The sequence below is a fragment of the Cricetulus griseus genome (assembly GCF_003668045.3).
Source record: "Cricetulus griseus strain 17A/GY chromosome 1 unlocalized genomic scaffold, alternate assembly CriGri-PICRH-1.0 chr1_0, whole genome shotgun sequence".
Taxonomy (NCBI): Eukaryota; Metazoa; Chordata; class Mammalia; order Rodentia; family Cricetidae; genus Cricetulus; species Cricetulus griseus.
The window spans coordinates 222,671,924-222,686,336 of NW_023276806.1; the positions used below are offsets into that span (position 1 = coordinate 222,671,924).

At 42.1% G+C, this 14,413-nt stretch overlaps 1 protein-coding gene across 1 annotated transcript in view; it reads right to left on the reverse strand.

Moving 5' to 3' along the window:
* Positions 1-14,413, reverse strand: part of Cntnap2 (contactin associated protein 2) — a 1,481,094-nt gene that overhangs the window by 13,253 nt on the left and 1,453,428 nt on the right. Inside the window, exon 22 of the mRNA XM_035451404.1 lies at positions 13,849-14,088. Within this exon, the coding sequence (XP_035307295.1) occupies positions 13,849-14,088 (240 nt within the window). The remainder of the gene's footprint in view (positions 1-13,848; positions 14,089-14,413) is intronic.

The window sequence follows — 14,413 nt, forward strand, 5'->3', positions numbered from 1 at the left end:
CCATAACAGCCTTTCTGTTCTTTGCCTTCCTCTGTGTGGGAACTAATACCTTGTGGCTAAGAGATATAACACCTTTTGGAATCTATTAATAGCATACCATTAGTTCCCACCAACCCCAAAGCTAAGAATGTTACCAGGTAGCATCTGAGGCTTATAGAAAAGCTCCGCCATCTTGCTGTAATTGCCTCTCTGATGTACCAATGCATTTTAAACTTGCCTTGACTTATGACTTTTTTGTTGTTGTTGTTCTGTAAAACTATAAAACTTCATGAAGCTGCTTTCATGTTGGAACATGGAATTTGGGTCAAGCTAGGCCTGTGTTCCTGGGCCACTGTCACTTCAAATGGCTTGCTTCCCTGGGTTGGGACTTTCCTTAGTGACATGTCACCTTCCTCCTTGCTGAGGTTTGTCATCACTTCTTTTCCTTCCTGTCACAGGGAGTGCCAGAATGAAGAAGCCCAAGTCTGGGTAAATGTGATAAATCTGGGAAACAATTTTTTTTTGTTTTTTGTTTTGTTTTTAACTCCAGTCTGAGGGAGAGTGCCCTTTGTGATATATGGTTCACAGGTTGTGTTCCATGGTAACAGGAGCTCCTGTGTGGTGCTTTTGACTCCGTGGAAATCAGGCCCTAGGGGTCAGGCTGAAAGAGTCTCCACACAGTGTGACTGGGTATAACTGAGGCCTTGGGGCATTGCTGTACCTCTGCAGCCCTTGATGCAACCTAGGGGAGAGCAAATGATTTTAGAGTGTTCTGGCTTAAAGCTTTCCAACAGGAAGGTGCATGCGAATTGGAGGATCTTGTTAAGATTCAGATTCTGATAGCATACTCCTGGCCAGGCCTGGGGCTCTGCATTTCTAACAGGCTCCTAGAGTGCTTGGATACACAGCTCCCTTTGAGTTGCCCAACTTTAATTGAGACCCTCAGTGCTGGTAGTCCCCACCTCCAGCTGTTCTTGCATAGCTGAGTATGAATTTAATGTGCCTAAGAGGGAACTGGAATAATTCCTTCTGAGAACTTTGCACCCTGCCCCACACACCGCATTTGTGTCTTTAATGACCTGCATGCTAAGATGTCCCCGTGGGCCCATCTTCCTCCATCTCATTTCTTTGGCTCGATGTCTGTTTATTCTTGTGAAAGTCATAAAAGGGATTCTGCTCTAATCCCTCATTACAAGTTTGCAGTGCTTTGAACTCAGTGGGCAAAGTCTATTCAAATCCATATTAAAAACAGTTTAAGAAGATGCAAGGAAAACATTAATAAGCATTTACCCTAGGTATGTCCTCAGATACTGTGTTATTTGGATTTTCTTGCTGTGACAGCTGCATATCTGACATAAGCAAGGATTTATCTGGGCTCTTTTCAGATCTTTTAGTTCTTCCTGGTGGGAGGAGCTAGTGGAGAAGAGCTGCTTACCTCATGGTGGCCAGGAATGGGGGGAGGGGAGAATGCCAGTGTGTAGCAGGCTCTTTCTCCCCACCCCCTTATTCCTTCTAGGCTCTCAGTTTATGGGATGGTGCTAGCCAGATTCATGTAGGCATGAAATCATGCTTTCCTAGTAACCTAGGTGCTTCTTAATCTAATACACCCCAACTTGACAAGGAAGGTTACTCACGGCAGATACCTCCTATCTGTGAAGGGAGTGTATCAAGGAGGGAAATATATTAGCACAATGGTGTGCTTAGGATTTTGATGCATTTAAAAGTGTCTATGAGAAAGAACAACTTATTTATTTATTTTTAAATCCTGGGCTGCAGTTTTTCTAGAAGCTACAGATTTGGTTTTTTTTTGCAAAGGATTCTTGCCTCCTTGTGGCTGGGCCTTGCAAAGGTAGGGTTGTATAGTGATAGAGCACTCAGCTCAGCTAAGAGTAGAAATTCTAGGCCTCGTGGGCCTATTATGGTATGTCTGGTTTCCTAGTGCTTCAAGGTAACCTGCCGATGGTTTTAATAAATGCCTGACCACAGATCTACACACTCAACAAGCCTTGTAAGCAAATCACTTGTAAGGAGGGCTCAGCTGCAAAAAAACCAGCAGCTTTAGGAAGCCAGGGCTGTTGGCGGAGCTGTGGAGTTGGTCTCAGCTTTTAGGGAGAGAGTGAAGAGTGGGTGAAGGAAAAAGTCACCATGAATAACCCTTAACTGATACTTCAAGGACATTCCCTGGTTCACTTCAGCTGTCTCCAGACAAGGATTGGTGTAGTTTATCAGAGAAAGTCTTAGGAAGATCTGTGTTTTTACACTTCCTCCCGTTGAGAAACACATCTACTCCAATTAAGCAAGTGTCAGAGAAGACTGTGGATGTCTGGAATTCCTGGCTTGGCACTCAGTGAAAAGTCACTTCTATCAGATAAAATCCTGTCAAATGATGGAATCCACCCTTTGTGGAGGTGTGTAGATGCATGGTAGCATCTCAGAAATCAGGCAAGGGTCTCCTCAGACTTCCCGTTAGTGAAGATTTTTAATAAATTCAGAGACAATTTGAGTATAGAGATGGCTCTTTGGGAGATGGCTGGGCATTATGGATTGTCTTTTGTTATTGTTGTGTGTCTTTCAAAAGAGTTGATAGCAGAATGCATTTTTAAACCAGTTACTCTTCTGCTGTAGCTTGAAATCTTCAACTGGCAGGTGATACTGTCTATAGTTTGAGACATTGAACCCAGCCCTCCCTGTGAATAGACCCTGTCCGTGTTTGTGTTAGGATTGGGATCTCATAAAATATGAAACTGAGCAACTTTTTTTGTCCCTAAATTACTAGAAACAGGAGGTTTTCTGAGAACACTGGAGTACAGTCAGATTGAAGACTGCTGGCTGATTTGGCTCTACTCCAGATGGGCTGGGGAAATGGGCAAACTTAAAGTGCCTTTAAAAATTAAGTCTGCACACATATTAAGTCTTTTGTCAATGCATCTAGGTCTTGAGTTTTGAAATACTCTTCAGCTGCATCAGTGCAAGTGAAACTTTATATGATACACTTTATACTTTTTGAATTAAAAGCCAATGTCTTTTCTTCCCAAAAGCTGACAAAAAAAACCTGATATAAAACCCTGTGCAAATATATTTCTGTTTTATTTATTTATTTATTTATTTATTTATTTATTTATTTATTGGTTTTTCGAGATCAGGTTCTCTGTTGCTTTGGAGGCTGTCCTGGACTCACTCTTGTAGACCAGGCTGGTCTTGAACTCACAGAGATCCACCTGCCCCTGCCTCCCGAGTGCTGGGATTAAAGGTGTGCAACGCCAACACCCAACTTCTGTTTATTTTTTAAACATATTTTTCAAACACCTTTTGAAATGTTTTCCTTTTGAACTAACTGTAGATCTCAAAAGACAATTACTTGTCTGTGCTTGTTGGTAGGCAGAATGGTTGGTAGGCCATCAAAGAGGACTCTGGGAAACAAATTAGCCAGGGCTACTAAAGTGTCAGCTTGATGTTTTCTGCAGATTCCTCCCTGGTTCAGGCTCACCTCATTATAAAGATAACATGATAAGCACCTAGTATAAGCCACATGGTTCTGCCACAGCTCTCCTTCTTCATGTCAACAAAGTGTGAAACACATTTAATTAGCTGTAGCAGCTTTGAGGATGGCTTATCTATTTAAAAAGACAGGAGAGGAAGAAAGTGGGAAAAAGAAGAGATGTGTATTTATTCTACAACTATGCAAATTATCTTCCATTCCAGACTTCTCTACTCTATTTAAAAAATGACAAATTATAGCAAAACAATTCAGAGTTTTAAAAAAGTGGAATTCTTTTTGTACTTGAGGTCAACATTTCAAAAGGTGGTTAGCTTTCATAGAGCAACAAATGTGGCTACTGATCAAGAAAAGTTACCAGTGGTCCTACACAGTGGGGGATCCTCCTACCTGCTACAACACTGACCAGCAGAGCACACTGTGCCTAGCGATGCAATAATGACATGAATGTTTGTTTTTTGCAGGGGTGTTACCAACTATTTTCTGATAGGATTTTAGGCCTAGAAGGAGTTCTTTCTTCTTTCCATATAAAGTTTATTTATTCTTTCAGAATTCCATACATGCAGAGCAAATTTTCTTAGTTACTGAGCCATCTCTCCAGTCTCCATTGTTTTTATCTTTAAAATATGTCTAATAGGATGGTGAGAGGGTTCATTGGGGAAAAACACTTGCTCCTAAGTCTGATAATCTAAATTTGATACAGAAAATACACAGGGAAAATGGAGTATCCCAAGTTGTTTTCTTACACACACACACACACACACACACACACACACACACACACACACACACACCCCTAAAAAAATTAAATCTACTGTTGGCCACTAAATGCAATGTGTGCTCTGTCAGCATAAAGCCAAATCACAGAAGTAATTTCTAAGTTGCAGCTAACATTACGTTTGTTTGTATCCTTTCCAGTTTACTAAGTTTAATTTCCCAAGAAAATGATTAAGAACCATTTTTAGCTTTTCCAAGGAGTACTTTCAAGTAAAGCTATCTCATTCTCCATATTTAACATAACTATATCCACATACACATGCATTTTTGTGTCTTTTTATACTTTAACATAATATAGATTTAAATTCTTTTTGAAAGATTTTAGTGTGTGTGTGTGTGTGTGTGTGTGTGTGTGTGTGTGTTTGTGTGTGTGTGTGTGTGTAAGGCAGAAGACAGCTATACGGAGTCAGTTCTCTCTTCTACCTTAGGGTTTGGTGACTTGAACTTGGGTCACTAGGTTATATGGTAATCGTCTTTACCTACTGTGCAAATCTTTCAGGCTCCCAGGTTTCAATTCTTTAAAGAGCCTTTTGTGGTTGTCTTTAGGCAAAAACAAAACAGCAGAATCAGGCACATTTTTGAATAGTTGTTTAGTGTTTGCAGTATCACTCGGAGATCTCAAGACAAAGAAGCAGTTCATTGCTATTGGTGAATACAGAGAAGAAAGCCTGATGTGTGGGCTCAAAACTTCATCTGGGTAAGTATTTTTTTTCCCTGCTTTACTGGTTATAGGCAAGAACAGAAGCCAATCTGTCAGCAGAGGTAGAACGAGTATTTGTAAGTGGTGACTATTCTCCTGGGAGGACCTCATACCTGTGAATTCAGGTAACAATAACATTTTAAAAATGATGAGTTAGCAAAGAAGCCATGCTTTGTCACGTGGAGGGTTTTGCACTTCCCTGAGTGGAACTACGGATCAGTGACATGGCTGAGAGAGTCAATGAAACTTCAAAGATCAGTAAACAGGGTTGGGATGTAGCTCAGCTATAAAGTGTCTGCCCACCATCCACGAGGCCCTGAGTTCAGTCTCCTTCCACATGTTAGCAAAGTGTGGTGGTGTGTGTTTGTAACCTCAGCATGTAGAGGGGAGAGGCAGAAGGACCTGAAGTTCAAGGTCATCCTTGGCCATATAGCATGCTTGAGAATGAAAAAGAAAATACAGTGCAGTCATGTGTGGTGGTGAAGATATGTGTGGTCTCAGCTATTCAGAATGCTGAGGCAGGAGACTCATTTGAAATCAGAAGTTCAAGACTAGCCTGGGCAATACAATGATACTCTGTCTTTCAAAAAAAAAAAAGCAAAAAAAATTAATAATAACAAAAGATACAATACAGAAGAAATGATGAGAACAAAGGTTAATAGAGAAAGAAAAGCCCTGACTGCAAGCTCCATTTTCACCGGCCCTGATAACATTCCTGTGGTACAGGAATGAAGCAAAATGAATAATATTATGCCTTGCTGGAGTCCCTGTTTCTGCCACCAACAGAGAAGTTGCCATGGCAACGGGTACCGGAGGGTTGCCCTTCACTTAGCCAGCCTGTGTGACAGAGCTAATGACTGAAATGCCTGTTAGGTGCAGACTTGAGAAGACGGGAAAGCTTCTAAGTGCTTTGCCCTGTGGGGTGGGGGCCAGAGGACGGGTGATCTGAGAGAACTGGACAGGATCCTACCCTGGATGGTTTTAGAAATCTATTGTAGGGAGAGAGAGAGGGAGAGAGAGAGGGAGAGAGAGAGGGAGAGAGAGAGTTCATTCTAGTTCAGTGCAACCAGAAGAGTCCAGACAGAGCTTGCTCCTATCTCATGAAGAGTCAGATCTTTTAACAGGCTAGAGAGTTCCGAAGTAACTCAACTATAAAGGGTAATTTAGAATGTGATAAAGGACAGGAGTCAATTACTAGAGCAAGGGGACAGTCACTGAAGGGAAATGAAAGTTGGTTTCCTACCAGTCCCTTTCTAGTGGAGCAAATATATAAATCTTACCATCGAAACAAAATCATTACAAGAAATAGGGACGGATTCATGAAGAATGTTTGGACTTGGGGAGACAGAAAATAAAACTCCCAAAGCATACAGCACTAACATTTTATCTTGTAAAAATTAGAGACTTCTACACAGGAGAAAGCCCATACATTAAAAAAAAAAATAGAAATTGAACTAGGAAAAAATTAGAATGTGAATTATCTTGTGATAGTTAACTTTTATTTCTACTTGATTGATTTAGAATCACATAGGAGACTGAGACATAACTCCAGCATTTCTGTGAGCCTCTATTCAGCAGAGGTTAACTAAAGACGCACTCTGAACACAGGTGCACTCATCATCTGGGTTGGGTGGAGTCAGAGAGGAAAAGGAGACAGCCTGAAAGTGCCAGCACTCCCCTCTCCTCAAACCAAGCACCCTGTCCTGCTCTGCCCTCTCTGCCATGACAGACTAGATCCTCTTAGAACAGCAAAGTATCTGCTTCCTCCCTTATGTAGTTTCTAGAAGGAATTTTGCTTACAGTGATATGAAAATAAGTGATGTGGGTTGTCCTTCTACATGTTACGAATATGTGTTGCTTTTTGTTGGCTGATGAGTAAAGTTGTTTTTGCCTATGGCAGGGCAGAATATATTGTGAGAGCTAGTCAGTAATATGCCTGAGCCATTGGCCAAGCAATTATAATTAATATTAAGCCTCTTAGTGTTTATTTGAGAACTGGAAGGTGGTAGAGAAACCTCCGTTTACAACTAAGTATATACATAATGTATAAATAAATACTTACAAGCCAATTCATAAGTGACCAAGAAACCAATAAGAAAAACATAAATGTCTGGATAACTCTTTAAATAAAGAGTATAATAAGTGGGCAGCTTACAGTAAGATAAACACAAATGCTACGATTCCATGTACCAGGAAACTTAACCTCACCCACGAGTAATGGAAATGTAAATTAAGACAAGAGCAAAATTTTATGATCTAATAAAACATAGCAAAACTTATGTGGACATTATGGGGCCCTAGTTTGGTTGAGTATGTTGGAGAAAGTGAACTGTCCTTTGGAATATTTCGTAAGGAAGTTTGTAATAACTATCCAAATGAAACACAAGTATTTTCTCAGACAGAACTCACTTACAAAGCTATTTACTATGAAAATATCATAGGGACAAAAGATGCCTCATAATGAATACTATCATTAGATGTAGAAATCCGTAATAGTACATGTGCAGGAAAAGTAGAATTTGGAACATTTCCAGGAAAATGCACATTAGCTAATAGGAGTACATTCTCCTTAACACTTGCATAAAAGTGTGTGCTGTGCTGGTTACTGAAGAGAAAAAATGACAAATAAGATAACACAAAGATTAAGTGTATGCAATAAGTGCAGCAATCATGAGATCTTAGCACAACAATGAGAAGAGAAATGAAGATGTAATTATAAAAGCTGGAACGATTACTCTTAAGTGCTTGCAGGTGGTAAAGAAAGCCAAACACCAGCTTGTATTTAGGAAGGAAGCCGAATAGATGTGTGAAGTTTTTAAATGTTCATTATATCCATAGCTCCTTTGCATATGAAGATATAAAAATATTTTATCTTCAGATGGTAGAAAAGAAATTTGGAATATGGACAAGAAACCAACTCATAGTATGGGGGTTGGGGGGATGGCTCAGTGGGTAAATTACTTGCCACCGAAGTGTGAGGGCTGGAGTTCAGATCTCCATAATCCATGTCAAAGCCAGGTAGGTGAGGCCACCTGCAATCCCAGCGCTGATAAGGTAGAGATGGGATCCCAAGGGCAAACCAGCTAATTAGACTGGCTAGACTCAGCAGGCTCCAGCTTCTGTTAAGAGAGGCCTCAATAAAGTGGAGAGTGACTGAAGAAGATACTCTAGGTCAACTTTAGGTCTCTACATGCATGTGCACACATGTGCATTCACACTTGAGCATGTGCATGCACGAGTGCGCGCACGCGCACGCACACACACACACACACACTTGAATACACAAACATACATTCAAGCACATTGTACACAATTGTATATACACAAGGGAAATAAATCACAGACACAGAGGCAGGATGCCTTCAGAGATGCTAATTAATTCAGTGTAATTATGCTGATGTGGTGACCAGAAACCATGGTTCCCAGTTCCTAGAGAGATCATTCTGGAATGTAAGGGAACTTGGAGTTGTTACAGTGAATGTACCATGTTATGTGAGACTGATTCATGGTCTCTAGAGGGCTGGTTTTCCAAATGCTCTGGGAAGCTGCTGGTTTCCATGGGAGAGTTTGGGTGCTCAACCCTCACAACCCTTTCTTCCTGACACCCTCTGTCCTTGGGCTGGGCATGAGGAGAATTGTGTGTTACCATCTATCTGCCCATGCTTCCTTATTTCTGATTTCTCACCTACTCCACTATGGAGGATCTGAGTGGATTTCCGGTAAGGATGGCTGAGTATCAGACTCTGGCTCATTTAAGGTCTAGGAGCCAGACAGCTAAGGGTTACAGTGGCTACTGTGAATTCAGCTGTCAGAGCCTTCCAAAGGCAGGTTTTTTGAAGATTGTTTCACTGTATGAATTATGCCAAGAGTGTTTGCTGCGTGTACTCAAGTCCCGTGAAACAGCAAGAAGCCATCATCCTTCTAACCAGAAGACCTGTAGGAATGACACTTATCTGTTTGGTCCAGTTCATTGTGTGTCAAATACCGTGAACGGGACCAGACTCCCAAAGGCTTTATGGGAGTGCACACACACACACAGCTTGTCACGCACAGAAACGGGTGGTAGCTGACTTTTGGACTCATACTTTCTGCTGTTTGTTTTGCTTTTGTGTTTTACAGATTGTGGGCGCCATCTGTAGCCATCTCTTGCTGGCAAGTCTTTCCCATTCCAAGGAAGTAAGATTCTGAATGTGACAGAGAAAAAAAACACTAGACCCAACAATTCTGAGAGGTGATTCACAGTAACTGTACTCTGTGACCCTTAAAATAAGACAGACTGGGGCTGTTTTTTCTACCTGATAACGGCTATACTAAAAACAGTTCCAAAGGCTGATTAACAATGACTTTGACATTGGTGAGGCAAAATGCCTGACAAAAGCAACTTAAGGATGGAAAAACTTGAAGGATCAGAGATGAAGCATGAGGGACTGGTCACACTCCATCTGCATTCAGGAAGCAGGTGAGTGGTGGTGCCCAGGTCTCCTCCTCCTCTTCTGTTAGTCCAAGACCCCAGTCCACAGAATGGTACTGTCTACATTCAAGATGGTATTCCCCCCTCCATTCATTCCTCATTGGAAATGCCCTCAGACAAACCCAGAGGTGTGTCTCCTTGGTGATTCTAAATCTAGTCAAGTTGACAAAGAAGATTAGCTATTTTATTTATTTATTTATTTGTTTATTTATTTATTTATTTCTGGGGCTGGAGATCAAATCTGGGCATTGCACATACCAGGCCTGTGTTCTGCCGCTAAAGGAGAACCCCGTCCTGTCTTGTTTCTCTCCATAGCCTACTTTCAAGTGCTTGTCAAGGAACCCCTCCAATCTGGTGAGTGATTCTCAACCCTGCTCCATATTGGAGTCACTTGAGGAGGTTTTACCTACACACAGCAGCATGCTCTCCTCATTTGCCTTAATTACTCAGAGGTCCGGGATCCACATTGACACCCCAGTAATTCTGAAGTGCCCCCGAGGTGGAGAGCAATACCAGATGAGGGTTTCCAGACTTTCTTGTACATATGGCAAGCCACCTAGGAGTCCTGGCTGAAATGGAGGTGCTGATTTGGTTGCTTCTGGTAGGATTCCTTCTCCCTAACAAGCTTCCAGGTGACCCGAGGCTATCAGGTGGAGGGCATACTTCAAAGCTGTGCCATGAAACACGTATTAGTTAAGATGTCTCAGGATGGCTAGTGTTCACCTTTATTCTCTTTCTGTCCCAAATGCCAGTCCTACCCTCACCGTATTCTGAGAAGAAAATATTACTTTTGTGTTCATGCTGTGGTTTTCTTTTTGAATGATCCCTCTATTCAAGCCTGGGGATGATCTAGACAGTTCAACACCCTTGACTCTGAACTCAGAATGATGAATGTAGGCTCGCAGAAACAAGGGTGCAGTTGCTGGTGTGAGGAGGATCCATTTGGAATTCCAGGTTAGTATCAAACTTGTAAATTAAATTAAAATCTCTCTATCTCTGTGTGTTTTTATCCCCTTTCTCCCCCTCCCCCTCTCTCTCTGTCTGGGTTCAGAGGCCGACATCAGATGTCTTCCTTAGTTATTCTCCATCTTAATTCCTGAGACTGGATCTCTCACTGATCCTGGAGCTCACTGATTCTGCTAGACTGGCCAGTGAGCCCCAGAGCTCGCCCTGCTTTCACCCCTCACACCTGACATTATACATGCATACGGCCATGTCTGGTGTTTTGGGGGGTGGCGAGTGGATGCTGGGGGTGCTTAGGTCCTCATGCTTTCACGGTGAGCATTTTATTAAATGAGCCATCATTTGAGTTTCACAAATCATTTTTAAATAGAAGACATTTGGAGTGCAGTAGATTCAGAAAGAAACCTAACTGGAGCTTCTACTTCTATTCCTGAGAAAAGGTGGGGAATTCTGGAGGACAAGGCAGCCATACTTCTCTCTTTGGGATATCTTTTCCTCCCAGGAGAGTAACCCTATCAGAACTCCCTCTCTGAAAGAGAGACCAAGACCCCTCAGGCCTTCATGAAAAGCATTATCATAAACATTCTCATCTCTAATCTGTTCTAGAAGTCCTATTAATAGGCCATTGAAACTTATTGTTTTATCTCCCTTTGTACATGGTCTAGAGGTCTTTGATTTTTGACAATTTTTCAAGTTACATCTTTTGAAAGCTCCTTTTTGTTTTTTTGGAAAGAAACTGTTTTTTCTTTTTCTTTTTCTCCTGCTGCTCTATCTTTTGTCATTTTAATTTCTAGGCCTCTTAGCATTGAATTTAAGAGGGTAGGGGAAATGTTTTTCCTCCTTATGTTGTCTCGTTGGAGGCCGCTATGAAGTAATCGCCCACCTTGACTTCTCTTTGTTCCTTCTCTTTTACCCTGTATTCCCCTCTCCTGCTCCCTTTTACCTAAAAGAATAAAATCATATTACCTAAATAAGCCTTCTGTTTCACAATTTGAAGGAAGTATTCCACTCTTCCTTCTAATAGAGTTCACAAGACTGTCATTTAACAGCAAAAGGTATTTCCCCAATTATAGAAATGGTTCGTGATTGGATCTAAATCCCAATTGGCTCACTTTCTTTTCCTTCCTCCCTCCCTCCTTCCTTCCTCTCCATCCATCCTTTCATTTTTCCTTTCTGACAGGGTCCTACTATGTAACCCAGGCTGACCTTGAACTTGGAACCCTCTTGCCTAAGTGCTACAATTACAGGTTTGTGCTGAGTTGGAATACAGAATTTAATTTGAGTGTTGAATACCAACAGAAATGTTTTCTAAACTGTATGCATTGGCATGAATCAGTCATAAGAAGGAAGCTGTCATGAATAAAGCCTTTGTTTTTAAAATCATGAACTAAAATAGTTTGGTCTCTACAGCTGCATTTCACAGACCTTAAAAGCAAACAATTGGCTAATTAAGCCATAATGATTATGAGCTCATCTTGGCCCAAGGAAGCATTTAGATAGTTTTCGAAGCCAGTGTCTTGGCAGTAGACCACACATGCTCATAGCTACCCAGAGCCTCTGCTTGCAGTTTCTACCTGCAGCACCCCCCTGCAGCACCCCAGAACCGGTGCATTTAAGGCAGTTCACCAGCTGTCCACCCTCGAATGTGCAGGAATTCACCCAAGGACTCCCACTCTCTGTGGCCCTGACAAGTGCCTTTTCTCCGCTCACATTTTCCATCTTCCCTTTCTTCCTGCTGCAGCAGGAATGCTTTCTTTATTCAAACCAGCCCAGGAGGAAAGCTCAACTTGCTGAGTGCCTTTAGCAGCGCTCATGAAAGGGAGTTGCTGCGCCTGCCCTTGGCACACTGTGCTCTCATCATCCATAAGTAAGAGACAAAGAGGGCTTCGTAGTCTGTCAATTGGCTATCCTGACAGTGGAACAATTATGGCTTTACAAATCTTCCAGGGACAGTCCTAGTAAGAATCACCACAGTGATAGCTACTGTGAAGCTAAACACTGGCACAAGACTGCAAGGTGATTAAAGCAATTAAATGTGTACTACTGTATGAGATGTTATGAACTGGTCTCTCTCTCTCTCTCTCTCTCTCTCTCTCTCTCTCTCTCTCTCTGTGTGTGTGTGTGTGTGTGTGTGTGTGTGTGTCTGTGTGTGTGTGTAGGGGTGGGATTTGGAAGCTTTTAATGGGCATTCTCAAGCTATAGCTAGTGGTCTAACAAAATAGCCACAATGACTATTAACATTGTGACAGCTGAATATTTACAAGCTTGTCATGAATCCATGGTTGTGTTAAGTTACCATTTTTAAATATATTTTTTTTATTTTATGTGTGTGAGTATTTGCCGTAAGTACACATATATATCACATGGATGCAGTGCCCTAGAGGCCAGAAGGTTTCAGATGCCGTAGGACTGGACTTATAGATGGTTGTGAGACAGCATTGGGTGCTGGGCACTGCATACCACCTCTCTGCAAGAGCAGCAAGTGCTCTTAACCACTGAGCACATCATCTCATGTAGAATTCCTGACTTAGTGTCCCTATTTCAGGAACTGAGAAACCGAGGAGTGAAGTTATGGCAGCTGCTTGAGTTTAATCTAATGGTAAGAAGCAGAGATAGTGTTGGAATTTGGGATTCACTCCCATGTTGCCCTGTCTTGTGAACTCTTACTGATTTAAGGGTCACTAACATTCCTGGTTGGTTAGAGTTGCTTGGAGACCCATTGAGTACCCGATCAGGTCACTGAGAAATTTACATGCCACTTCTCCATCTCTACTGTATGGGTGAAAAGGCAGTGGCATAGATGGGTTATCTGTGCTGCCCACAGTCAGCCCAGGTAGGTCTGAGAGGAGAATTGTAGTTCAATAGGCTTCCATCAGAGACATGTTTTCATCCAATTAACTTCACTACCAACACTACTTCCTTTCATTTGAGCCTGGTGTTTTCAAATTGCATGTCTTACCATTGCAGAAATGTGGCCAAAATCACAGGGCCATCTGAGTTTAGATGAGATCAGGAGTGTTCAGCATGGTGTGGCCATAGACTAGGCTTTGCAAGCTTAAATGTAGCTCTTTCAGCTTTAGCAATCTGTGGTCATGATAGGAAGTGAGTCTCTGTACTGTTTTGGAGGGAAAGTGGGCAAAGGTGAGGAAGTGTTTGGCCAAGTCATCCATAGCCATGTGGCAGACAGCAGTTTTGTTGTCTCTTTACCTGCATGAAGAGTCCTCAGACCTACACTCTTAACCTGTGCTTGCTCTGTTTCTGCTTTTGAGTAGAATAACTCTTTTGCCCTTGATAGGTGCCAAGCACTACACTGAGAACTCATGGTTCACCATTTCCTTCCTGCTGTATCTTTGTCCCCTACTGACAGGGTCAGTCAGGGTACACGATCAACCCATTCTACAGCTGAGGAAAGTGAGGTTGAAAGCAATGAAGCAATCAGCCCAAGACAGATCCAGATTTTACCTGAATCCAAGTGATCTAGGTGCCAAGGGTCAGTGGCCGAAGACATGGGGGAAAGAGTCAGGGGGGAGGCCCCACAATTGGACTCCACCAACTCTCCCTGAATGTGCACGTGGGCCGAGGCGTTCGTCGGTCTCAAGGCTGCCTTCAGTGGGGCAATGTGGTTGAACTGGACTCTGGACAGGCAGCCTGTGAAGCCTGGGGTGTTGTATTTGTGAATTTCTTGGTCAATTTTCCCCGTTTCTAGAAAGAAAAGAAAGAGAAAATAAGAATTTAAGTCCACTCACCATGTTTTTTTTGGAAAATAGGCCAGTCCTGCAGTGCCTGTGTCCTATACTCTGGTTAAGGTTCCAGCTTTAACTGTTGTGTTTTTAGAGAGGAGATATTCAGAGGGTCCTGTGCCTCAGGGCAGAAGACTTTAATGAAATGTCTGTTTGCTAGAGAACATGGGGGGGTGAGAAAAGACTGCATTTGAGAAAACAAAAACAAAACAACACCCATAATTCTCTCGAAGCTACATGAGTTACCGTAGACTAATAACACACACTTGATCTGCTTTTTTTCTTGT